Source organism: Nannospalax galili, unplaced genomic scaffold (genome assembly GCF_000622305.1).
Source record: "Nannospalax galili isolate Female #2095 unplaced genomic scaffold, S.galili_v1.0 scaffold127, whole genome shotgun sequence".
Classification (NCBI taxonomy): domain Eukaryota; kingdom Metazoa; phylum Chordata; class Mammalia; order Rodentia; family Spalacidae; genus Nannospalax; species Nannospalax galili.
The window spans coordinates 4,733,516-4,759,545 of NW_008360326.1; the positions used below are offsets into that span (position 1 = coordinate 4,733,516).

General features: G+C 46.7%; 2 protein-coding genes and 1 pseudogene across 13 annotated transcripts; 1 reads left to right on the plus strand and 2 right to left on the minus strand.

Annotated features, from left to right (window-relative positions):
* Nucleotides 1-192: 192 nt before the first annotated feature.
* On the minus strand, nucleotides 193-20,535 carry Znf142 (zinc finger protein 142). Of its 4 annotated transcripts, XM_029560037.1 has the most exons (10): nucleotides 20,491-20,535; nucleotides 20,090-20,178; nucleotides 17,540-17,865; nucleotides 13,071-13,670; nucleotides 11,150-11,314; nucleotides 9,382-10,206; nucleotides 6,992-7,169; nucleotides 2,753-5,663; nucleotides 1,913-2,018; nucleotides 193-848 (listed from the first exon to the last, which is right to left on the minus strand). In XM_029560037.1, the coding sequence occupies exons 3-10, from the start codon at nucleotides 17,823-17,825 to the stop codon at nucleotides 379-381; spliced, it is 5,541 nt and encodes a 1,846-aa protein (XP_029415897.1). In that variant the 5' UTR covers nucleotides 17,826-17,865; nucleotides 20,090-20,178; nucleotides 20,491-20,535; the 3' UTR covers nucleotides 193-378. The 4 variants fall into 4 exon arrangements, with proteins under 4 accessions (XP_029415897.1, XP_008823947.1, XP_029415898.1 ...); XM_008825725.3 differs by lacking the exon at nucleotides 20,491-20,535 and having other exon boundaries at nucleotides 17,540-17,853; nucleotides 20,090-20,176; XM_029560038.1 differs by lacking the exons at nucleotides 13,071-13,670; nucleotides 20,491-20,535 and having other exon boundaries at nucleotides 20,090-20,222.
* On the minus strand, nucleotides 7,516-7,622 carry LOC115068927 (annotated as a pseudogene).
* On the plus strand, nucleotides 20,497-25,204 carry LOC103727722 (mitochondrial chaperone BCS1). 9 transcript variants are annotated; one of them, XM_017796271.2, is made up of 9 exons: nucleotides 20,497-20,633; nucleotides 20,991-21,104; nucleotides 22,224-22,587; nucleotides 22,672-22,811; nucleotides 23,000-23,194; nucleotides 23,395-23,458; nucleotides 23,683-23,852; nucleotides 24,671-24,788; nucleotides 24,904-25,204. In XM_017796271.2, the coding sequence occupies exons 3-9, from the start codon at nucleotides 22,268-22,270 to the stop codon at nucleotides 25,151-25,153; spliced, it is 1,257 nt and encodes a 418-aa protein (XP_017651760.1). In that variant the 5' UTR covers nucleotides 20,497-20,633; nucleotides 20,991-21,104; nucleotides 22,224-22,267; the 3' UTR covers nucleotides 25,154-25,204. The 9 variants fall into 9 exon arrangements, with proteins under 9 accessions (XP_017651760.1, XP_008823942.1, XP_017651761.1 ...); XM_008825719.3 differs by lacking the exon at nucleotides 20,497-20,633 and adding an exon at nucleotides 20,765-20,847; XM_008825720.3 differs by lacking the exon at nucleotides 20,991-21,104 and having other exon boundaries at nucleotides 20,501-20,633.
* The last annotated feature ends 826 nt before the right edge of the window (nucleotides 25,205-26,030 follow it).

Genomic DNA, 26,030 nt, shown 5'->3' on the forward strand with positions numbered 1-26,030 from the left:
AAACACATGCAATTATGTACAACTGTTTTGAAAATGTTGAAAGAAAATAGGGCTTGATACAGTAAGAAGGAAAAAGAAGATGAGGCAAAGAAAACCAAGACCTTATAGCCAGGGACTCTGGTGCAACAATGGTAAAGAAACTGGAAATCCATTCACAGGTTAAAACCACAGAGCTCCTGAAGAAATCAATGCTTAGGTCCATGTCTATCTTTTATAGAGCTGTTAATTTAAAAGAACCATAGTCAGAATCCTAAGGGGGTTTTGGTCACACTGACATCCCAAAGCCAGTCCTCCCTTAGACCCTGAACTCCTAAGGCTAGCTCCAGTCCCAGTTTGCACATCTGTATCTTCTTCCTGTGTAAGAGGTCGGGTAAGCGCTCAGCCCTCAGGTCCAGTAGGGGGAGCAGGAAGAGCAGGAGGGCTAGGATCCTCCAGTTTTACATCATGCAGATGTACTGTGGGGGTGGTGGGGTCTTTGCCCACACTCTGGTTGGGGTCAGTCTGGTCAGGGTGGTGCCTGCGCACATGCCTGACCACCTGGAACTTCTGCTTGGCCTTGTAACTACAGAGGCGGCAGAAGAATGGGTGGCAGTCAGTGTGGGTGAGAGCATGATGGCGCAGGCCGGCAGCCCAGCGGAAAGCACGGTGGCAAACATTGCAAACATAGGGCTTGGCTTCACTGTGCTTGCGCAGGTGGGTGCGCAGTAGGAAGCGTGTCTTGAAGGCCTTGCCACACTGCTCACACATGAAGGTCCGTGCGTCTCGGTGCCGTGTCTCCCGGTGCACACGTAATGCATCAGCCCGGTTGGTGCAGTACTCACACTCAGGGCACTGGTATGGCTTCAGTCCTGTAGGGCAAGGAACAAATGGAAGAGAGGAAGAATAAGATTCAGTGGGTCATAAAAGTCACTGACACTTGGATATAGAGAGCACAAGCAGCAACCTGACCAATGACCATCTTTATGTTCCAGTCCTGTCTGAAATTGCTGTGCTCTTCTCAACACAGTGATTATATACATCCCAATGGATGCTGATGACTAACTGGACTTCTAACCAACTAGCCACCTGATAGTAAGGAACACTGAACTGTGATAGTGTTGTTAAATAGGAAATTCCAACCCTGTTTGTCATGTGATACTACAAAATTTAAAGAATCCATTTAAACAATTTCTTTTAAAATTTTCTTTTAAAAGTTTTTTGATTGATTTTTATTTTGTTTTGCTTGCATGTATGTAAGTGCACCCATGCCTGAAATGCCTGTGGAGGCCAGAAGAGGGTGTCAGATCCCCTCGAACCGGAGTTAAGGACAGTTGTTAGCTGCCATGTGAGTGTTCGAAACCAAACCCAGGTCCTTTGGAAGAGCAGTGAGTGTTCTCAACCTCTGAGCCACCTCTCCATCCCCTAAACAGAATTTCTTACTAAACTCAAAAAATAAGGGAAAATGCTCAGAAGGGAAGAGGTAAAGATACTCCTCCACCTATGGGGGACCAGATGTAGTAATCAAAGGTACCCAATCACTAACCCTTTAGAGAGAACCTAGTTTGTGGATTCCATACACTGAAGAGGAAAAGAACATAAGAATAGGGAACCCACTCCTTTCTCCTTATTCATGGTGATTCTACATTTATACAGAAAATAAGCATCTCTCATTAGTCACTTAAAATTGAGTTGAAGGCTCTTGAGGTGTGAGTATGTGTGTGAACTTGTACCACAATCACCTGGGAAGCTTTTGCAAAGTACACTTGCCCAGGCTCTCAGGTTTAAACCTCTTCTTTTCTGATACACTGACAGTGTGTTGGGGACACTTTCTAGTACATACTCTTCCAGCCTAGCCCCTATAAAGGCTTTAAATCTGAGGTCAAGTTTGCTACAGAATAGAGGAACACTCTAAGACTATTGATCATACACTCACCTGTGTGCTTGGTCATATGATACTTGAGTTGGTTGATCCACTTACACTTATATCCACATTCAGGGCACAGGTACTTCCGTTCCTCCTTGTGGATTCGCATGTGGTACTAGGAGAGCAAACCCAGAACATGTACTTGTAATTTTTTTTTTTTTTTAAATATATTATTTTTATTTTATGTGTATGAGTGTATTGCCTGCATGTATGTAAGTGTACCTGTGTCGTGCAATGCCATGGAGATCAGAAGAGGGCTTCGGATTCCCCTGGAACTGGAGTTAAGGACAGTTTATAGCTGCCATGTGGGTGCTGGGAATCGAACCCTGGGCCTCTGCAAGCGTAACTGGAGTTAAGGACGGTTCATAGCCGCCATGTGGGTGGCTAGGAATCGAACCCAGGTCCTCTGCAAGAGCAGTCAGTGCTCTTAACCATTGAGCTATCTCTCCAGCCCGTACTTGTAATTCTTAAGTAGGAGTAGGCAATGAAACTTTGGGGAACCTTGTTCTCTAGTGCTGCCCCCTCCCCCAACTTACCAACAAGGAGCTTCAGAAAGAACCAACCCAACCTAAACTAACATTTTAGCTTTTCCTTAGGTCTACTCTGACTCTTAGCTCTCCTTCATGCAAGCTATGTTATTGGGTTTATCACATGGCAAGAATTATTACAGAATTTATTTTTACAAAAGCTTTGTGAAGTTGTATCATCCCTTTTACAGATGAGGAATCTAAGTCTTGAGAAGTTAAGGAACCTGTCCAAAGACACAGAGCTAATACATATAATAGTTTAGCTTATAGAATCCAGAGCCTACACCCTTTCTGTTCCCTGTCACGTGTTCCTTGACCTTACCTTGAGACGAGAGGGGTCAGCACAGGCATAGGAGCAGAGGTGACAGCGGTAAGGCTTTTCCCCAGTATGAATGCGACTGTGCCAGGTGATCTTCTGCCGGTTCTTGGTGCTATAAGCACAGTCGGTACACTTGTAAAGTCGGGTGCCCCCATGTCCCTTCACATGGTGATCCAGCACTAACTGATGGCGACATGCAAAGTCACAAAAAGGGCAGCATAGAGAAGGCTGTCCAGCATCTCTATCCCCATCAGAGGGTGCTGCTGAAGTCTCCTCGTGATATTCCAGGTAATGCTTCACCAGGCCCACTCGCTCACGGGCAGCAAAGTTGCAGAGCTGGCAACGGTGGCTGAAATGCTGCTGCCTCCGGTGTTCATCCAGTGCTGGCCGGCTAGGGAAGGCCTCCTGGCAGGCCCCACACTCCAGCCGTGGGTGCTGTTTACGGGTGTGTCCCTGCAGGCTGGCAAGGCTGGGGCATAGCAGGCCACAGTGGGAGCAGTGCAAGGGGCCTTCAGTGGCCTCTACAGGAGAGCCAGGGGAAGGGTGTGTGGGCTCAGGGTGTCGACGCAGAGCATGCTGCTTAAGTGCTGTTTCTGAGCTGAACTGGGCCTCACACTGAGAGCAGGAAAAGGACGGGGTGCCTTGGTGGCAGCTGTTGACATGGCGAGTAATGTCATGACGAAGATAACCACTATAGTCACACAGCGGACAGAAATGAGTGGGTGTTTTATCATGTACCCGAAGCTGGTGCAAGCGCAGTTTTGAGTTAGTACCAAATGTCTGGGGGCAGGAGCTACAAGGGATGCGGCCAACACCTGTGTGTCGGGACTGGTGGGCCTCTAACCTGTACCGTCTAGTGGTAGAAAAGTCACAGAAAGGGCACTGATGTGGCTTTACTCCCTCATGCTTGAGCCGCTGATGCTGCTGGAGGCACCGGCTTTGTTTGCAAGTAAAGCCACAGTCCCCACACTGCAAAAGGGGCCTGGGGCCAGGGACTGGGACTGTAATGGGGTGCCTCCGCTTCTGATGGAGCCTCAGGGCAGCAGCAGCTGGAGCAGTAAATGGGCAGAGGCCACAGTGCAGTCCTCCAGACTCTCCAAGGGGACAGCCTTGGGTCTGGTGACTCCTCAGGGCCTGTTCCTGCTGGCAGCTAAAGGGGCACATGGGGCAAGAAAAGAGAGTACCCTTCTGCTTCTGAGTTACAGCTGTATCCCTATCACCAGGGCTGGACTCTGTATTCCCACTATTCAGGGTAGCAGAGTCTCCAATGCTTAGGGGAGATACAAGAGGCTGGGTCCGGGTGAGCCTTCGCTTTCCTCCCTGGCCATGTCCCCCTCTGCAGCCTTCAGTCACATGAGAAGTAATAGAGGAGAGCCGAGAACAAAGGAAGGTGCAGGAGTTGCAGTGAAACTTGCCTTGCTCAAAGTGGAACTTCTCAGGGGTCCCTGTGGGTGAGGAGTTTCCTGCAGGAGGGGCTGGGGAGTCGGAGGGTGTGGCAAGAGGCTCCTCTACTCCTAGCTCCCTGGGGAGCTCAGGAGGATTATCTTTTGGAAGCAGCTTTACCTTTGATGGTGCAGGTGGGGGCTTCCCACTTTCAGCATCCTGTGAGGCTTGGCTACCTGGGAGCTGAGAGCATAGAGGACTGAGAGAAACTGATCTGGGCAAGCCCTTGTTCTTTCTGAGCAGAACAGGGCATTTCTTCAGCAGATGGGTGCTGAGGCCACGTTGTTGCTTAAAGCTAGCTCCACACTCAGGGCACAGCAGAGGCTCTCGGCGGCCCTGGCACCCTGATTTGGAATGCAGATTCAGGGCTTTCTCCCGGCGAGTGATAAAAGGACAGTGTGGGCAGCGGAAGGCTCGCCCCTCTCCCTGTATCACTACCATTTGTACCCGCCCCTCCAGCACCAGTGCCTCTGCTTGTTCTTTGTCCTGCCTCCTTAGGGCCTTAAGTAATGACTCTGACTCAGGAAACTGAGGCAAGGGTGCAGTCTCAGCAGATAGAGTTACCTTAAAGGTGTTAGGAGCCTCCTCTGAGGATGGAGGAGTCCTGGGGGGCTCAGAGACTGGCTTCTCCAGAATGGGCTCTTCTTCAGCACCCAAACCAGGAGTCCCAACACCTTCAAAGTTCGGCAGTTCTGGTTCTTCTAGTCCATCTGGATCCTCAAGTCCTAGTGGTCCTGAGGGACCAAGAGGCCTGAACTCCACAGGGGCTGTTTCAGTGAGCTCCTCAAGGGGTGGCTCAGCCACAGGTTCTAGCTCTACTCCCAGGGCCTCTAAGTGTAGTGTGCAGCTACCCTCCTCCACCTCCACAGGGCTAGGGCTGCCAACCAGATCATCCCCACGGGGAGCCTCACTGCCACCCTGTCTTCTGGTGCTGACCTCATCACTTGACTCTGGAAGAGCCTGGTCCAAGCTGGGATCCATCATAATCCTGTGTTCATGGTCTTGCCCCTCAGGCTGAGCTGAAAGCTGGCTTGAAGGCTCGGAGACTGATGGAGGTGCCAGGCCCTCCCTGGCCCCCACTGGCTCTTGGCTGGTATTGCGGAACTGCCAAACCTGGTCCCCTGGCATGTAGCCGTGGGCCTTTCGCTTATGGAAGAAGAGCGTGGTGTTGCTGAAGGTGCGGTAGTCACAGAGGGCACAGTGAAACTCACGGAGATGGGTGTGCTTGCAGTTCTCATGGCTCAACAGGGCCTGCTTGTGGCGACTCTGATAGCTGCAGTAGCGGCAGGGGTAGAGTGGGGCAGGTGTGCCAGGGTGGTGCTGGGAAGCCATGTGCTTCTGCAGCTCATACTTCCGCTTGCAGGCAAAGGCACACACCTCACACATCAGCGACTTGCCTTGGTGCCGCAGTTTGTGGCTGCTCAGCTGATCAGCCCGATGGCAGCGATAGGAGCACTGGTTGCACTGGTATCTGTCAAGAGGGGAAATGAGGCATCAACTGCAATAAAAAACTAATCCTGATAGCTAACAGTCCCTAAATTACTACTATGGGCCAGACTCTGCATGCTGTGCTGCATGTGAACCATCTAATTGAACTTATCTTTCCACTATCCCATGAAACAAGTATTTCTATTTAAATTTTCTTTTATTTATTTAATTTTTTAAGGCAGAGTGTCCCTGTAGCCCTAGCTGGCCTGGAACTCACAGAGATCTACCTGCCTCTGCCTCCCAAGTGCTGTGACTAAAGGTGTGCTCCACTGTACCCAGATTATTTTTCTTTATTTATGCATACAAGTGTTTTGCTTGCATATATGTAAAAGTGCATTGTGTGTGTGATGCCTGTGGAGGCCAGAAGAGAGCATCAGATTCCCTGGAACTGGAGTGCTGGGAACTGAGCCCAGGTCCTCTGTAAGACCAGTCATTCCCTGGAACTAGAGTTCATGTGAGTGCTGGGAACGGAGCCTGGGTCCTCTGTAAGAGCATTCAGTGCTCTTAACCATTGAGCCATCTCTCCAGCCCAAGTATTTCTATTTTATAGGCAAGGAGGCCAAGGCACTGACATTAACAGCCTGCGTAAGGGTTGTTCCAAAGGCTATGATGGGCAGAGACAGCCTGGCTTCGGGGCTGGTGCTCTACTCCATACTCTACATTGTTTCCTTTTTTTTAAACTTACGGTACTGGGGATTGAACTCAGGATCTTATGCATGCTAGACAAATGATCTACTACTGAACTTCTGTACTGTCTCTAAAGAAAAGTAACCATAAGTCAGCATTACCCATCTGACTTCTAAGGGACTGACATGGCTACAACCCCATGGGGCAGGTTTCTGTGCTTCATTCCCATTCCCCAATGGAGGCATAAAAGCTATAGACAAAATCCCTAGGCAGGTGTGTCCATAGATTACAAAACTTGTCTGAATCTTAAAATGTTCATCTGGTGCAATAAGTGTATATCCTATCCATTTTCCCAAGAACAGACTCTGAGAACTTGTGATTATTTTATTAATTTTTTTTAAATGTGGGTTCACTGAGCCATCTCCTCAGCTTCTCAAGTGACACTTTAATCTCTAGGTCTTTCCTCCTTCTTCTGGCCCTGACAACTTTCACCATATAGACTGGGTCATAGGCACAGGGCCCAAATACAGGAAATGAAGCTGAGATGGTAGGAGCAGAGAAGGGTGGTACACAGACTCTTCAGGGATTAGAGTAAGCAACAGGGCCAGAAGCTAGATTCAAGAGGAGGCTAAGTTAGCATAAAAGGTTCTTGAGACAGAGATAGAGGCATGCGTGTGCTCATACCTGAGGTCCCCTGCGTGTTTTCGCATGTGCACACTTAGGTAGTGCTTCCACTTGGTGATATAGCCACATTCAGTACACATGTAATCCTTGGTGTTGGAGTGGGTCAGCATGTGCTTGGAAAGGTAGCTCACATCTCGGCATGTGAAGTCACATAGCTCACACTTGTGAGGTTTCTCGCCTAATATTGGGTATAGGGGAAAGAACACAGGTCAGATATAGGTCAAGTGAGGGGCCAGACTATCTCTTCCAGCAAGTTTGCTGTGATGCCAGGCAGGAACAAAAGCTTTATGTGCTACCACGGATGTAGCAAACTTCAGAAGAAGCAAGGCTGCTTTACAGCTGTCTCAGACTGTTCCTCCAACTCCTCTATCAATGAGAAAGGGAAGAAAGACAAGACTGAGCTTTGTAAAACTAGCTCCAAAATCTACCTTATTTCTTTTTCTTTTTTTCCTAGAAACATTTTAATAACATTTTAGAAAAGCACACCCAATGATCTGGCATCCCATGGCTTTGTAAACAGTGAAGAATGTTACTTGTACAAGTCAGAATCTGATACCAATTAAATGAATATGCTCTTCCATGGCTAGGAAGGGAGACTGCCACAGCCGACAGGTCCCAAAGACACATGGAGTACCTCTGATTTCATAAACAGCTAGCTGGCACCTCTAACTCAATTCCTTCCAGTTTCCTGAATAGAGAGAGAAGAAATAGAACACAGTAATAAGAATCAGGACTCTAGTATCCAATATAGTAATAAGCATTAACAGCCAACATTGATACAATGCTCATTATATGTGTGCCTCTGCATTGTACAAAAATGCTTCCTCTCAATGAATCTCCATAAGATTTATGAGTCAGGTGCTACTATCTATTTTATAGGTGAGAAAATCAAGGCACAGAAAAATCATAGAGATACTGTGCAGCCTCAGTTTCCTTGTTTCCAAGGGGCGAGTGAGGGGGAGGGGGACAAAAATACTAACCTCACATGGTTAGTGTATTAAGTGCAATATTCCAAAATTATCAGTGGTACACAGTAAGAACTCAAGATAAGCTGTCCACATACTTGGTCAACATCTAGCACTAAGAGGCTAGTGGCCATGTTCCTTCAAGATACCTTCCTGTCCACCCAGCCACCTCTGTATGGTAAAGAGTGAGCAGTGTGGCCTTCTTGTGACACTAATTCTCTGTGATCTTATACTAGTTCTAAATCTAACTTCTCAGAGTTTCTCTCTTTTCTCATCTTTACCTGCCTTGCTTACAAGACTGTTAAGGATAAAATGGGGTAATATGTATAAAAGAACGCTATAAACTAATAATGCTACGCAGTCATAGGTCTTAGGAAGAACTTTGGAAACTATATATATATATATATTTTTTTTTTTTTCAACATACCTTTTTCTTTTTTTAGTATCTTATTATTTCATGCGTATAAGTGTATTGTCTGCATGTAGGTAAGTGCACCCGTGTCGCGCAATGCCCAAGGAGGACAGAAGAGGCCTTGGATCCCCTGGAACTGGAGTTAGGGACAGCTGTTAGCTGCCATGTGGGTGCTGGGATTGGAACCCGGGTCTTCTGCAAGAACAACCAGTGTTCTTAACCATGTTCTGAGCCATCTCTCTAGCCCCCAAGAAACTATATATTCTATGACTAAGTTGTATACAGAAGTTAACTCTTCAATGAGACTAAAAATGGCTTTGCCAAAAACTGTCTAAAAATTGTCCTTCTAACCAGTGTTTTCAATGGAAATTTGCTTAATGTTCCATCAATGTACAATGTTTACACAGATCACAAAGATGATGATGCTGTGGTAGGAAGCCTAATTTAGCTGTGTCATCTAAGGCTTCAGTAATGCTAGAAGTCTGAGATGAGCTGGGCGTGGTGGTGCATGCCTTTAATCCCAGCACTTGGGAGGCAGAGGCAGGCGGATCTCTGTGAGTTAAATAAGTACACCTTCCAGGTCACTAGAGGTGAGCATGTTCAATGACACAGATGCCCCTCTAAGGCAGGCCAGAATGTAGATGGATAACTGAGTATCCCCTTCTCCTGCTCCAGACCGTCCCAAAACTTGAATTATAAAAGGAAGTTATCTGTCCTGGTCTAGAATTCTTTAGTATAAAAAGCTAGATATTCACTTGTCTGTATCTGACTAGGGGTGGGCAGAATTGGACAAGTGCTTAAGGTACATGGATTCAGACACCAGTTTGACTACTTTATTAATCTGAATGACATTCAACTTATGGCTCACTTATAAACTTGGAGGTATGTCCATAAATGAGGTCAAATGAAACAATGCGTGCAACTGGCTTTTCGTGTGATGCCCGATATACAGCAAAATACCTTAGTTATGAGCCTCACGTCTTTATTACATTATTAGAAGGAAGCCATCTCACCGGTATGCAGCAGCATATGTCGGATCAGCACCCTCTTGTGGGCAGTGGCAAAGTTGCACTCAGAACACTGGTGGATCTTTTCATGAGCATGCATCTTGCCTACATGGTCCTGGTAGGCTACTGGGTTGAATGTGGCAAAGGGGCAGAAGGTGCACCGCAGCTCTTCACTGCCTGGGTGGCCTTGCTTCTTATGTTTACGAAACAAGTGCTTGTTGGAGCAGGCAAAGTCACAGTGGGGGCAGTGGAAGGCATAGTGGCTCTTGTGGTGGGCCTCCATGGCTTCAGCTGTGGCAAAGAGCATGGGACATGAGTGATGGCGGCACTCCACAGCTCGCACTCCATGGGTCTCCTTTAGGTGCTTTATAAAGGCCTTCCGGTCAGGGGCTACATAGCCGCAGCCCTCCTGAAAGCAGTGTAGGGGCAATGGCTCTGCTGCAGCTGCTGCTGTGTGGCTCTTGAGATGCTCCTTGAGCGCTTGGCTGAGGCGGAACTCCTCACGGCAGACAGGACAGGCATAAGTGTCTGAGTAAAAGTTGGAAATGTCCTCATGCATGCTGGCCATGTGGCGATTGAGTGCATTCCTTTCCACTGCACTGTAGTGGCAAAGGGGGCAGCGGTGGGCCTTCTCACCCAGCTCCCGCAGCAGATGGGTCTTGAGTTTGCTCTTGCTAGTGAAGAACTTTTGGCAGTTGGGGCACTGGAGGCTTGGGTCTGGAAAGTGAAGATGTAGGTGTTCTACCAGATGGGTTCGCTTCTTAAAGCAGCGCTTACACTCTGGGCACATGTGTGTCTTGAAGAGGGACTCAGTGCCAGAAGCCATATTCCCTGTGGAGGGAATGAAGAGGGTTAAGAATGAGATTTTTCAATAGTTCAGTGGCTGGCCAGATAATGGGAGTCAGTTTGCCCAGACACAAACATTATGTGGTCTTTCTCTATAGGAAAACCAAACAACAGAGTCTCAAATGTTGTCTCCAAGAAGAGGTGAGAAACCCAAGTATTAACAGAAACCAACCACAGGGACTTCTCAGACCTTCTTGTGTCCTGTTATAAGTGCTTGCTTGAGTCACCCACTATTCCTGAGCCTCTGTTATTCTTGCCGCCCTTGCTCTGTAGGGGCAAGCAGCTACACTAGCAGGGTCGATGAGAAAGAAAGAGCCCCAACATAAGTGAGCAGAAGGAATGCTAATGTACTCTAAACTTTAAAATACTTCCTCATTGAGCTCTATGTCATTGAGAGCTGGTAATAAATCCAATCAGATCTTTCCTATTCATCTAACATAAATATGCTCCCTATGAGTTGGTTTAAAATGTTCTACAGAGTTAAAAACCAGGGAGCAAAGACTCAGAAAAACATTTTAGGAAGCTAGGCAAAAGAGGTCAAACATCAATAACCTTTGGTATCTGTACTATGAATATAATCCTCTTTCCCTGCAAAAGAGATATCTGAGAAACCCTGCCCACACAGACAAATTGTATTTAACCCTGTGTTACTAAAGCACATGGCCTATTTATCATCGCTCACTAGACCTTGGCTTTGGGTTTTTTGTTTTTTTTTTTTTTTGTCCTTAGGATTAAATTTAAGAGTTCACACATGCTAAGTACTCTAGTACTGAGCCCTAGATCTTGACTTTTGAGTCTAAGTGGAACAGAAAGAATGTATGGATCTGAACCAAACCTCAGAAGACTAATCTGCAGTGTCTGAATGTCAGGCTCTCCACTATTCACTCCTCCCCACCACCAAGAGCTTCAAGCTTGGTGCTGGTCTTACCGTCTAACTGCTGAGCCCTTTGGCCTTTATCCAAGGCTTTCTGGGTATCCTTCTGAGCACCACTCTCCTCTTCCTCTGCATCCTCTTCTTCAGCTGACTCTTGCCCAGGCAAAGGTGTACCTGCTTCCTCAGAAGGTTCTCCCTCTCCTTGAGGCAGTTTGGGTGCTGGAGATAAATAAAACTTGAAGTTCACAGAGGTCAATGACAGCACTGAATGCTTGTGCTTTACTTACTGGCAGGCAGAGTTATCCTTTTCTCCTTTAAGCAGAAAGGGATGTTGGGTGTTAAGTGAATATATTTTTATTTGAGACAGGGATATGAATACCAGAAGTTTAGCTCTCAGCAAAAATCCAGTCTAAAAAGTTTAATTCAAGATATACCAGACTCAGACCCCTTGAAGATCAGAACTTTGAAGTCAACTAGGGAGGAGGTGGGGGTTAAGAGACAGAGAAAGATAAAATGTACTTCCTTGGCCCAAGTCCTCAGGATCAATGGCTGAAGCAGCTCAAGGCAAAGAAACATACTCTGATTGTACAACTATTCTGAGAAGCCCAATTTGGTGATTCAAGGCCCTAGCCTGCCCCTCAAAGACCTTCTTTAGACATTAGAGCAAGGAGCTCAGCAAGTCAAGTTCTCATACCACAGCCCTGTCCTCTCCTAGTCTATTTTCTCTATTTCCTGCTCCTCCCTCACATCATGCTGTGATGGTTTGTTTTTATTTATTTTTAAATGATATTTTTAAAAATGTTTTTTATTTATTATTTTTATTTTATGTGTATGTGTGTATTGCCTGCATGTAGGTAAGTGCACTCGTGTCGTGCAATGCCGGAGGAGGACAGAAGAGGCTGTTGGATCTCCTATGGACAGTTGTTAGCTGCCATGTGGGTGTTGCGATTCAAACCCAGGTCTTCTGCAAGAACAGCCAGTGTTCTTAACCACTGAGCCATCTCTCCAGCCCATTTTTATTTTTTTAAGACAGGGTCTCACTGTGTAGCCCTGTCTTGCCTGGAACTTGCTATATAGACCAGGCTGACCTTGAACTTACTGAGATACCTCTGCCTCCCATGTGCTGAGATGTAAAGGTAAGTGCCACCACACCCAGCCCTTATGCTGGTTTGGGTTTTTTTGAGACTAAAAGGAGAAACTGATATTGAAAAAGCACCATCCTTCTTGAGGTTTCTTTTTTTTTGGGTCTTTTTGAGACAGGTCTTCCTGTAGCCCCAGCTGTCCTGGAACTCACTATGTAGACCAGGCTGGCCTTGAACTCAAAGAGATTGCTTGCCTCTGCTCCCAAGTGCTGGGATTAAAGGCGTGTGCCACCATGCCTGACTGAGGTTTCTTTTTAAAATAACCCTACTGTCTGCTCCGTCTCACTTGTCCTTTTTATTTATTTAGGGTTTTTTTTTTTTTTTTTTTTTTTAAAAAGACATGGTCTCATGTAGTCCAGGCTAGCCTAGAACTTGTTATGTAGCCAAAGATGACCTTGAATTTCTGGTCTTCCACCTCTCAAGTGCTAGGATTACAGGCATGTGCCAAAACACCTAGCACTAGTCTCACTTGTTCTGAAGGGAATTTACATTTTACTAGTGACATAGCCACTGACAAGCACTTTCACTTTTACTCTCAGAAAGCATGGTCTGAAACGGATCAGTAGATGATACTGCTAAAGTAATTTCATATCACATTGCCTAAGCCAAATTTCACTCAGTGTCATGGAAAAAGGCTTTCTTTTGTCCCATGTATTCTAACAGTAGTTCACATTTTCTAGATGCCTTCCCATATCATCCAGTAATTCCATCCTCTTGAGCCACTGTCTGTACTCCCTTATAGGACATTCATACTAGAAACAAACATCTCTCTTATAAGGGAGCAACTATGGCTACATCCCAGGCATGAAACTGGCGGGTCCCTGGCCTCCTACCTGGCAACAGCTCCTGGGATTGAAGACCCTGAACAGCAGAAAGTTCTCCCTGTGTTCTGGCTCCATGGCTCCGCTGATGCTGCCGGAAGAGTTTGATGTTGGAGCCCATGAAACTGCAATGGCTGCAGTGGAAAGGGTAATGGGCTTGCCGATGCAGCTCCATTCCCTGCTGGCTCCCGAAAAGCAGGGAGCAGCCCCGGAATGAACAGGGCACAGGAACTGCTTTGTGGGTCTGTCTCAGGTGATGCTGCAGACCCTTGCGATCTTCAGCAGAGAACACACAGCCAGACTCTGGACAGGAAAATGTGTTGGGAGTAGCCCGATGAATCTTGAAGTGGCTCTTCAGGGCCTGGGGTCGGACAAACTCTTGTCTACACACAGGACATAGCAGGGGACTATCTGGTAGGTTGGGGTCCTGCAGAGGGCCATGGAGGGCGAAGTTGCTGGGGGGCAGCTCTACAGAACATTGGGGGCTAGACAGGTCCTGCACAGTCTGTGTGGGGGTCTCAGTGCATTGGTGCAGGGACAGCAGAGTGGGCTCTGCAAAGCTCTGTTCACAGCGCTCACAGAAGTATACCTCCACCACCTTTACCAGGACACCTGCAGGTAGAGGACCGACAGAGAAAGGCACAGAATCAGATGGAAGGAGACTTGCAGGAGTTAGTCACTAGAAGTGTAGGCAAATCTTTTCATAGTCAGGAAGTGCAGATGGACTTCAAGTCTGCCTCTGCACCTGGACTGTCATAGGTAAAGGACAGCCCGTCTGGCATGTGTGTATGTATTTCTAGTGCCTGGTACAATACCTGGCAAAAGATGTGTTTAGTAAGTGTATTAATGGATCAACAAATAAACCCAGAAAGCATTAAGAAAAAGCATTTGGAGGGGCTGGCTGGCTTAGTAAAGTACCTGCCATGTGAGCATAAGGAGTTGAGCTTGGGCCCCTAGTGTCCATGGAAAAGCCAAGTGCACTTGTGTTTATCTATAACCCAAGCACTGCAGAGACAGACAGATTCCAAGATCTTATTGGCTAGTTAGCCTAGCCCAGTCAGTGTGTTCCAGGCTCAGTGAGAGACCTTATCTTAAAATAAGGTAGAGAGCCAGGCGTGGTGGTACATGCCTTTAATCCTAGCACTCAGGAGGCAGATCTCCGTGAGTTCAAGGCCAGCCTGGTCTATATAGTGAGTTCCAGGACAGCTGGGGCTACAGGGAGACCCTGTCTCAAAAAGAACTACAACAACAACAAAAAGGTAGAGAGGCTGGCGAGATGGCTCAGTGGATAAAGGTGCTTGCCACCAAACCTCATAACCTGAGTTCAATCTCTGGAACCCACATGGAAGAAGGTGAGAACTCCCACAAATTATTCTCTGACCTCTTGGTGGCACATACACACTTATATATACGCACAATGACAAACTAGAGTGAATATCTGTAATATAAATAAAAATCTGCAAAGAAATCTTTGAAGACACAGGAATTCATACAATGGAGAACATTATTTTTCAAAAGAGCTACACCTCTCTAATCATTGCTACTCATTTTTAAGGAAAGCTTAGACCTCTGACAAAGCTCTTTTGGCCCTCTATCTGCTCTATGAGAAGGATGACTTGGGATTCAAGTTAAGGCCATGCTTGTTAGTGGTAAAACCGTGACTCTAGGTTGTCCTAGCTTACATTTGTTTTGCTGGTTTTTTTTTTTTTTTTTGAGACAGGATCTCCCTGTAGTCCTACCTGGCCTGGGACTCACTATGTAGACCAAGCTGACCTTGAATTCACAGAGATCCACCTGCCTCTACCTTCCGAGTACTGGGACTAAAGGCATAAGTCACCACGCCTGGCTTGCTGGTCTTTTTAATCTTTATTATCTTCTGTTTTTTAACGTTATACTTATTATCTTTTTGTTAAAATATTTTATTTTTATTTCATGTGTATGCATGTATTGCCTGCATGTAGGTAACTGCGCCCGTGTCGTGCCATGCCCACGGAAGACAGAAGAGGCTGTCAGATCCCCTGGAACGAGTTACAAACAGTTGTTAGCTGCCATGTGGGTGCTGGGATTCGAACTCAGGTCTTCTGCAAGAACAACCAGTGTTCCTAACAGCTGAGCCATCTCTCCAACCCCTTATTATTTTTATTTTATGTGTATGAGTGTATTGCCTACATGCATGTAAATGCATCCATGTTGTGCATGGTGCACATGGAGGTCAGAAGAGGGTTTGGATCCCCTGGAACTGGAGTTATGGGTGGTTGTTAGCTGCCATGTAGGTGCTGGGAACTGAACTCAGGTCTTCTGCAAGAGTAGCCACTGCTATTAACAGCTGAGAAATCTCTCCAGCCCCCTGTTGTTATTGTTTTAAAACTAGTTTTTCCCTTTTATCACTTGCTCTGTATAAAAAAAAATTTTTTGAGATGACCTTTTTTAAAAAATTGCATTTCTCTGTGTGTGTGTGTGTGTGTGTGTGTGTGTGTGTGTGTATACACGTGCATGAGGACATCTGCACGTGCATCTGAGAGTGCCATAGCACACATTTGGAAGTCAGAGGACAACTTGCATAAGTCTGACCTTCCACTATGTGGATCCTGGGGACTGAACTCAGGTTATCAGGCTTGGTAGTAAGCACTTTTACCTGCTGAGCCACTCTGCAAGCCTCAGTTCATGGTATGTCAGAGCACTGATGAATCAAAATGAAATTCTGCACTAATGGACCATTGAGCTTTCCTGCCTTATATATCCCACCCCATGTGCATATGTGTCTTCCTATAAGACAAGGTTCTAGAATGGAATTACTAGGTCAGTGAGTGCATGGTATAAAATTTGCTATGTAGCTAAACTGACCTTCAATTAATTTGGGTTGGAGCTACAACTCAGTGGTTCAGCACTTAGCTAGAAAGTACAAAGACATAAGTTCTATATCCCAGCACTGGGGGGGGGAAATATATATATATAATTTTACATTCTCCTTAAGTTGCAAGATAGTATATATATCCCAACACAGCCTGTCCATCTCTAGAAATTATAAAAGATGTCTAAATTTTGCCAAAACAGAGAAGCAAAAATGGCATTTATGTGAGATTAAGCATTCTTCTATCTGGCTATTGCTCATTTTTTTTTTTTAGTGAATTGCATTTAGATTCCCTCTCCCCTCTTTCCCAGAGACAGGATCCTGTTATGTAGCCCTGGCTGGCCTGGAATTCACTATGTAGACCTCTGGCTAAGAACCTGAAGCAATCCTCTTGAATACTGGAATTACAGGGCACACCATAACACCTAGCTTTTTTCCCCCTTTCATTTTTTAAAATGATAAGCTCTGAATTTTAAAGACAGTTACTTTTTTTTCTATTAAACATCTATTTATATAAAATGTGTGTGTGCCTGTGTGCATATGCCAGGACACACATTTGAGTCAGAGGACAACTTGCAGTATTTGTGGGTCCTAGGGATGGAACTCGGGTCATTAGGCTTGGTGGTAAGTACCTTTACCCACTGAGCCATCTCACCAGACCCCTTACCTTTCTTATCTGTTAAAATGTTTCAATCTATTTTTTTGAGACAGGGCCTTATTATGTAGCCCAAGCTGCCTTTGAACTCATCATGTAATCTACTCATGAGGTTTTTTTTGTTTGTTTGTTTTTTTAACCAGAGAGACTTTTAGAAATATTACACGGTCAAATTAGCTACTCTTTCCCAGCATCCCATACTACTAAACTACACTGCTTGGATAAAGGTACAACTGTAACTGGAAGACAACAGTTAAAAAACAGGGATTTAGCTGGGCATGGTAGCACATGCCTTTAATCCCAGCACTTGGGAGGCAGAGACAGGTGGATCTTTGTGAGTTCAAGGCCAGCCTGGTTTACATAGTGAGTTCTAGGACAGCTGGGGCTGCAAGGAGACCCTCAAAAAAAAGACAATCCCCCCCCCGAAAAAAAACAGGGACTTAAAAAATAGAAGTTTCAGATATGGAAATAATAAAGAGACTCTTTGGCTAGAATAAACATTAATGTTCAACTTCCCTCCTTGTAACTACAAGCCTTACATGAAATAAGGGCAAGGAAATACCAGTTACTTCTGGAAAGCCCTGCTGAGCCCAGGTTGGTGGAGCACGCTGGGCCTCTTGCCTAATTACGGCTGGTGTAGGGTCAGTATAGATGAAAGAATTCCCCAAGGATTATAAGAGCAAAGACAAGCCAGAACTGGGCAGGTGTCAGAAAGGTTTTCTCTTCTGGACTACTGCCTGATAGACACAAAGCTCTCATAGGGATAAACTTTGCTAAAGCTTGCTACAAGGTTGTGTACTATACTGCCAGCTTTCCATCAACATGTACCAACTGCAAACCAAATTACTACATCTCAAGGTTTAAAATAGCATGCTAGCTTGTGTTCTCATCATATTCATATAACAGGATCAAAAATAGCACAGACAAAAACCTCAGGGCTGTGTCCCACTGGCCTGGTAGCAGCTCTGTTTGTACCTGAGGTCTCTCCAGGAGCTCCTGGGGACAGGGTTCCAGCTACTGCTTCCACAATGATCTCCATATTCCCTGGGCCCTCTTCAGTAGCTGTTGCCTCTACTAGCAGGCAGCCTGGGTCAGCAGGCAAAGGTGTAGGGTCCACAGAAGCACAGGTATTCTGGACAGGACCCAGGATTCCACCATTTGAGAGAGGTGGAGGAATCAGCAATAGCTCAGGGCACAGTCCATCCGTCTCTCCAGTGCCATTGGCTGGCTGGGATTCCAATAGGGGGTCTGTCATCATCATCAACTTGTGTGTTGAGGCCTCTTAAATGCTGATAAGTCAATTAGAAGAAAAACAAAATATGGTTAGAGTTCTTAATTTCTCCCCAACTGGCTTGCCCATTTAGGCGTTTTCTTGCATGGCAGCATGCCACACTTTATTATCCTAATTTTCTGTTATAACATTTAGAACAAAAGTCTAAAACTGATAATGGGGTCAATATGAGGAAAGAACCAACAAGTTTGGGTCAACTATATGATTATAGGTTCTGGGGCTGGAGAGATGACTCAGCAGTTAAGAACACTGGCTGCTCTCTTGCCGAGGACCCAGGTTTGGTTCTGAGCACCCACACAGCAGCTAACAACTATCCATAACTCCAGTTCCAAGGGATCTGATGCCCTCTTCTGGCCTCCACAGGTACTATACATACATGGTACATTCACATCCATGCATGCAAAACAGTTATACACAGTAAGAATTAAAAAAAAAAATTTTTTTTAAGATTACAAGTTCACCGGGCATGGTGGTGCACACCTTTAATCCCAGAACTTGGGAGTCAGAAGCAGGTGGATCTCTGTGAGTTCAAGGCCAGCCTGGTCTACAATAGTGAGTTCTAGGACAGCTGGGGCTACAGGGGGATCCTGTCTCAAAAAGACCAAAAAAAAAAAAATTACAGGTTCTGTTCACTAGCTAAGTAACCACTGCCACATCATGAAGCAATCTGAGTCTTGGTTTTCTTAACTGCAACAAAAAAGAGGGGTAAGGGAGCTCAAAGGCCCCTTATGCTCTTACTACCTGATGATCTCATCATTTCTCAGACCCCTCCCTCATGATCTGGCCCCTACTGACCTACCACTCCAGACAAATCTCCTACCTCTGTTTTCTTACCCAGATGACTTGCTAGTCTCCAGACTCATTACATTCCATTTTGCTTGCAACCTTCTGTTCTTTTCTTTCCCTTGGCTTGGTAGGCCTTTTCAACCCTTCTCAATCTCCTGCTTAACTAATCAACTATACCTATTCCTTAAGGAAGTGTACAAATATCATTTCCACTATGAATGCTTCCTGACATTTTAAATTTTCTCTTTTCTGGTGTCCTGATGGAACTTTGTACATGGTTTTAAACATGATCAGAAACTGTATCACACTATACTGTTATTTACCTATCAGCCTCAATTCATAGATGTATATATAGCCCAGTGTAGTTTCAAATATGGTGGGTAGCTGATGATGATCTTTAACATCTAATCCTCCTGTATCTACCTCCTGAGTGCTGGGAATATGGATGCACACCACCACATCTGGTTTTTTAAGCAGTGCTGGGGATCAAACCTAGGGCTGGGGAATCAAACCCAGGGTTTCTGGCATGCTAGGTAAGCACTCTACCAAATGAGTTATTATACATCCCCAGTCCTGAATGTGGAGCTTTTTGAGTAGATTACTGACATTTTCGCTTCAATAAATACAAAGCACTGACAAGCTAATTCAAATCAGACAAATGAAAATTCTAGCAACAAGCTGACTAGATATCTTGCACAAAAGGTATCAAATCAGTGGTTCCTCACATTCAAGGTAACACATCTGGAGAAATTTCAAGTCAACTTTCACTTTCTTTTTTTTTTGTGAGACAGGGTCTCACTCTACACTGTCCACAGTCCTGGCTGGCCTGGAACTCCCTATGTAGACCAGGTTGGCCTCAAATATGCAGCGTTCCACCTGCCTCTGTCTCCCGACCGCTGGAACTAAAAGCATGTGCCACCACACCCAGTCTGAACTCAACTTCCTAAGGCGTCCATCTGGAGTACAACTGAGAAACGGCAACTCAACAGTTAAATATGGCTGAGATGAATAAGTAGAATAATTTTTGTAATTCAAAAGAATGACAGTAATCAATTCATGAAACTGAGTTGCTAAGGCTGTGTAAGAGCCGGGTAAGAACTTCTATTTTTTATTCTCCAGAATGCCTCCACGCAAAAACAGCAAGCACAGACAGAGATTAAGAAGGCGGCAAGTGCACTTCCGTGGTCAGAGAGACTCTTTGGAAACCACAGCCTCCACTTCCTACATACTATTGCTGTTCTGGCCAGTCTTCCAGCTCCGTGGTACATGGCCTCATGGGAAAGCCAAAGAAGATGCGACCCCGAGAGGAGAGCGGTTAGCCAGAGTGAAGACATGTGCTACCTCTGAGGCAGTCGAATTAAGGGAAGGGGAAGGGAAGGGCTGCGAAACAAGCACGCCCGGCCCAGGCACCCAGGTTTCCACTTGTCTCTTTCTGGCCTCTGACTCACCGTGTGGTCTCGAACAGATGCAGTAGCCTCGCTTTTCTGGGCATCAGCTTTCCAGTGTAGGCGGCAGCATTCACATTGTCCGTCGGGAGCTGGATCACAAGAATCAGCGAAAGGGAAAGGAGTTTTGTAAGCCTGCAAGGCTTGGGATGGTGCATCGTCACGATTATGATCCTTAGGAGAGGCAGCGGATCCCCAGGCGGGGCCCAGAGCAGTGACGCGGCTGAGGCGCTGTTCCGCGGCGGAGATGCGCGGGGTCCCTGCTCGCCGGCGAGCTCCCTTCAGCACGTCCTCCCTCGGGTTCCTACGGCCCAGGCCCGCTCAGCCTGCAGCTCGAGAAACTTTTGCCTCCAGCTAGCTCCACCCGCACTTCCCCTGGTTCCCGCCGACAGCTGCTCTCTCACCTTCCAGCCCAGGGCCGGTGAGAGCCGCATCTCTGTGGTCGCCCGCAACTGGAGCGGCTCCCCAGGACGCCTCTGGTGACCGCCGCCGGCCCAGACGCCTCCAGGAATCAGCGCGAGGAGGCCGCTCTATCTCCTCGCCGCCCGTAAGTACTCTACGGTTTTTCCTCCAAGTCCTACTTCCTACCCTAGCTCGGAAGCCCAGGCGGGACCATCGAGAGTGGCGGGGCAGAGTGGCAAGGCCCGCCTGGTGGGTGTGGCGGGAAGTAGATGAAAGGACTCTGGGGCGGGGCTGAGCGGCGTGGAAGGGTGGAAGGCCCAGCGAAACCATCGAGTAAGGAAGGCCAGAGAGTCATGGCGGTAAGGAGGCGGAGTGACAGTACTCCAGACCACGTTCCTGGAAGCGCGAGCTGGGTTGTGGAGGGTGTGCGGGAGGTGGCTGCTGCATGTTAGGCACCGGAACCCGGGACAGAAGAGCTTCGTCCATGGCTCTGTATGCACAGGTGTTTTGGAATTCTGGATCCCAGCTCTGAGCTTTACGGGAGGTCACTGCTGTCAAGTCACCGACCGGCGTGCGAAGCGCTGGGCTGTGTCGGTGGAGGAGTGTCGCTGGAGAGGTGTGCTAGAAATAATCTGTCCTTTTCCCCCTCGGGTTCTTACTGTCCATAGTTAGGCCTAGTCACATTTTATTGGGTTGCATTCGGGAAAGGCTCCGTGGAAGAAGTATTCTATGGGATTTCAATTGATGGGAATGCAGGAAATAAAGAACGGGCATTTGGGAGCCGGGCATGGTGGCGCATGCTGTAGTCCCAGCACTTAGGAGGCAGAGGCAGGCGGATCTCTGTGAGTTCAAGGCCAGCCTGTTCTACAATAGTGAGACCCTGTTTCAGAAGACCAAAACAAAACAAAACAAAACACACACACACACACACACACACACACACACACACACACACACACACACACACACACACACAAACAAACGAACGGGCATTTGGAACCAGGAGAACTGAGTGAGCAAGGAGGTGGGTAGTGATTTACATACTTGTTGAATTGGGAGTATTTGAAGCACAATTATGTAAGATAGATGCCCTAATGTGGAGGGCCCTGTGTATCAGGCTGAGGAGTTTGCATCCAATAGGAGCAAGTCAGTGAGGGTGCTGGAATAAAGACAGTGACAAAATTGGAGCTGATCCTTATGGAAAAAGGTCTGGATCTGGGTATAGCAGTTCGATGATGCAAGAGTGGAAGGCCCATTCAATGCCATTTCAGGAACCAAAATTTAACTTGCATGAAATAGTTTAGGTGTGAATAAAGGTCTGAGCAGGATATTAAGAACTAGGTATAAGGCAGACATTTCTGGTGACAAGGCATGTGGTAACTGACAGATCAATAGAAAAACCACTTGACTCCACCAGCCATTCCCAGGGACTAGAAAAATTCTGTTCATCTAGTTCCTGATGTGAAGCCAGTTACACTGCTCTCTTGGACTTGAGGAAATCTCCAAATAGGACCTTATGACCAAAGGCCTTCTGTCTGAAGAGCAAAATAGAAAGAAGTGCCTGAGGTGTTTGCTCTTGCATTCCAACATTCCTACTCTCCCAAATGATACTGAAGCTGACCTGTTTGTCCTGCTTCTGTAGGAGCCCAGGAGGTGGGTTTGGGACATATGGTGGAATCTGGTTTCTAAAACTAACCTTGAACTTTGTCTCATCTCCATTACTCCCCATCCTTAGGTTTTGACAGCACCTCAGGGCCTGTAAGCATCTGTGTTTTCAAGATGCCATTTACAGACTTTGTTCTGGCCTTGAAGGACAATCCCTACTTTGGGGCTGGATTTGGACTGGTGGGTGTGGGCACAGCTCTGGCCCTGGCCAGGAAGGGAGCCCAACTGGGCCTAGTGGCATTCCGGCGCCATTACATGATCACACTGGAAGTCCCTGCTCGGGATAGGAGCTATGCCTGGTTGCTTAGCTGGCTCACCCGCCATAGTACCCATACTCAGCACCTCAGTGTTGAGACCTCATACCTTCAGCACGAGAGTGGCCGCATCTCCACCAAGTTTGAATTTATCCCCAGCCCCGGAAACCACTTTATCTGGTAAGATTGGGAGCCAGGAAGGGCTCTGAGAATAGGACAGGCTGATAGGGGAACTGGATTACTTTGACTTTTTTTTTTTTTCAGGTATCAGGGGAAATGGATCCGGGTTGAACGAAGTCGAGACATGCAGATGATAGATTTGCAGACAGGGACTCCTTGGGAATCTGTCACCTTCACGGCCCTGGGCACTGACCGCAAGGTTTTCTTCAACATCCTTAATGAAGGTGTGGGATGATCCAGGCAGGCTTCATATGGGGGCATCAGGGGTGAGGGGTTGGGCATTAGCAGCTTGGAGAGGAGGAATAAGGATCTGAACCCTTGGAAGCAAGGCTCCAGGCCAGAGCTCTCCCTAATTGAAAGATCAGCTGTGATCAAGAGAATTACTGACTTTGTCTCATCTCCTTGCTCCCAGCTAGAGCCCTAGCCCTGCAGCAGGAGGAAGGGAAGACAGTGATGTACACAGCTGTAGGTTCTGAATGGCGTACCTTTGGCTATCCACGACGACGGCGGCCTCTGGGTTCTGTAATCCTACAGCAGGGTCTGGCTGACAGAATTGTCAAAGACATCCGGGAATTCATTGATAATCCCAAGTGGTACATTGACAGAGGTGAGAAGCACTGGGATCTAAACTAGTCTCTAGCCACATGAGGTTATTGAAAACTCTAGCCCAGGATAATGCCTGTGAGGATAATTTCTTCCAATACCAAGACCACCAGACTACTAGGCAACAGCAGAGGATGAATGTGGATGCATGGGACAGAGTATATGATTCACTTTAGGGCTTGTTTATTCTGGTTATATCTCTAGGCATTCCCTACAGACGTGGCTACCTTCTTTATGGGCCCCCTGGTTGTGGAAAGAGCAGTTTTATGTGAGTAGTCAAAATTCCCTCTTAACTCTGCAAAACAGCTTTTACAGAAAAACTGGGCTATGGGGTTGGAAAAGGGAAGTGAATCTGGGAAGCAGGAATCAGGGTAAACACTACATGTGCACAACATTGGGTAGGTGGTAAGGGACTTAGGCCTCTGAGATACCTCCTGGGACTCCCAGAGAGTCCCCCAAGTTGCCTACCACCTCCTGCCATGTTGTTTACAGCACAGCTCTGGCGGGGGAACTGGAGCACAGCATCTGTCTGCTGAGTCTCACAGACTCCAGCCTCTCAGATGATCGGCTCAACCATCTGCTGAGTGTAGCCCCGCAGCAGAGCCTAGTGCTCCTGGAGGACGTGGATGCTGCTTTTCTCAGTCGAGACTTGGCCATGGAGAGTGAGTGAGGGTGCTTGGGAGTGTTTTAAATTATTTAGTGTGTAGCTGGGAGTGGTGGCGCACTTTAGTCCCAGCACTTTGGAGGCAGAGGCAGGTGGATCTCTGTGAGATTGAGGCTAGCCTGGTTAACCATCTTACTAGCACCCAAAAGAAATGATCTCAACTTCCTGACTCCCCCAAAGCATGGAAGAAGTGGAGTTTTGCCACTTCTTCAGTGGACGAGTGCCAGGCCAGCTGGGGTTACAGAGACCCTGTCTCAAAAAGACCAAAAAAAAAAAAAAAAAATTATTATTTAGTGTGTACATGTACATAGGCACACAAGTGTGGGGGTCAGAGAACAACTTTTGGGATTCAGTTCTTGACTTCCACCTTGTTGAGGCAGGGTCTCTCTTGATTCTGCCACACTGTATATTCCAGGCTTTTGGCAATTCTGTCTCTGTTCTATCTTGCTGTGTGAATTCTTAGATTACAGATATGCCCCACTGCATCTGGCTTTTTACATAGGTTCCTAGGATCAAATTTAGGTCTTTAGGCTTGCATAAGTAGCACTTTTACCTGCTGAGTGATCTCACCGTCATAGGGAAGTGGTTTTTTTTTAACTTTTTATTTTATGAGTGTATTGCCTACATGTGTAAAAGTGCACCTGTGTCATGCAATGCCTGAGGAGGTCAAAATAGTAGAAAGCAGAAATTTCCAGAAGGCTAATGGAGGATGCCTACGTTAAGAGGCATTGATAAGTAGGGAGCTATGTGGGGAATGGGGCAAGATGTTAACCTTAAGAAAGACATGAGACCACCCATGTTTCTGTTGTTCTCTAGACCCTGTAAAGTACCAAGGTTTAGGGCGTCTCACCTTCAGCGGATTACTCAATGCCTTGGATGGTGTGGCCTCCACTGAGGCACGCATTGTGTTCATGACCACCAACCACATTGACAGGTAAGGAGCAAGGCAAAACTCCACTTCTTCCATGCTTTGGGGGAGTCAGGAGGATGAGATCATTTCTTTTGGGTGCTAGCAAGATGGTTGGCTGTGACTCTGCTTCTCCTCTTAGGCTGGATCCTGCCCTGATACGTCCTGGGCGAGTAGATCTGAAGGAGTATGTAGGCTACTGTTCACACTGGCAGCTGACCCAGATGTTCCAGAAATTCTATCCAGGACAAGCACCTTCCTTAGCTGAGTCCTTTGCAGAACATGTCCTTCAAACGACATCCCAGATCAGTCCTGCCCAGGTGCAGGGCTACTTTATGCTGTATAAAAATGACCCTGTAGGGGCCTTTCATAATGTTGAATCTCTGAGGTGATCCACCAGGTCACACTCTACTCTCAAGAAATCCATAAACACCTGCCCACTACTCTGGTCTCTGACCTTCCTTCCTACCTTACTGTATTGGTACTTTAGTACAAAATGGGGACTGTAACACAGGTGCCTATAAGATATACATATACAAATGATGGGGCCATGGCCTAAGGCAGGGAAAGAAGACACCAAAAGTAAATGGGAAAATATATGCCTTCACCTAAAGCCACCCAAGACACATGCACATAGCCAGGTGTGGTGGCACACACCTCTGGCAGGAAGATTGCCACAAGTTCAAGGCCAGCCTGAACTACATAGTGAGACACCCTGCCCCCCCCCTTTTTTTTCTCTAAAAAAAAAACAAGGGGCCGGGACTGGAGAGATGGCTCAGCTGTTAAGAGCACTGACTGCTCTTGCAGAGGACCCAGGTTTGAGTCCCAGAACCCACATGGCAGTTAACAACCATCTGTAACTCCAATTCCAAAGAATCTGACGCCTTCTTCTGACCTCCATGGGCATTGCATGACATGGGTGCACCTACATACATGCAAGCAATACACTCATAGACATTAAAAATAAACTAAATAAAATACAAAGTCTATGAGTATTGATTTTTATGAACTCCTGATATCTAAGGCATAACAGAACCATGAGATTCTGACCTCCAAGGCACTGCACAACACAGGTGCACTCACATACATGTAGGCAATATACTTGTACACAAAATAAAAATAATAAAGTATTTTTTAAAAAATTAAGGGGCTAGGGATGTAACTCAGTTGGTAAAGTACTTGCCTAGCATGCACAAAGCCTGTGGTTCAATCCCCAGCACTGCATAAACTGGGTGTGATGATGCATGCCTGTGATCCTAGCACTCAAGG

What these genes read in the sequence shown, in the direction of transcription:
- LOC103727722 (XM_017796271.2), top strand. Translation starts at nt 22,268, where the DNA reads ATGCCATTTACAGACTTTGTTCTGGCCTTGAAGGACAATCCCTACTTT. An exon ending in TGTGGAAAGAGCAGTTTTAT is followed by an intron (nt 23,459 to 23,682) that starts GTGAGTAGTCAA and finishes TGTTGTTTACAG; the next exon opens with CACAGCTCTGGCGGGGGAAC. An exon ending in ACCACCAACCACATTGACAG is followed by an intron (nt 24,789 to 24,903) that starts GTAAGGAGCAAG and finishes TTCTCCTCTTAG; the next exon opens with GCTGGATCCTGCCCTGATAC.
- Znf142 (XM_029560037.1), bottom strand. Translation starts at nt 17,825, where the DNA reads ATGATGATGACAGACCCCCTATTGGAATCCCAGCCAGCCAATGGCACT. An exon ending in AGCTCCTGGAGAGACCTCAG is followed by an intron (nt 13,671 to 17,539) that starts GTACAAACAGAG and finishes CTCTACCTGCAG; the next exon opens with GTGTCCTGGTAAAGGTGGTG. An exon ending in ATCCCAGGAGCTGTTGCCAG is followed by an intron (nt 11,315 to 13,070) that starts GTAGGAGGCCAG and finishes ATTTATCTCCAG; the next exon opens with CACCCAAACTGCCTCAAGGA.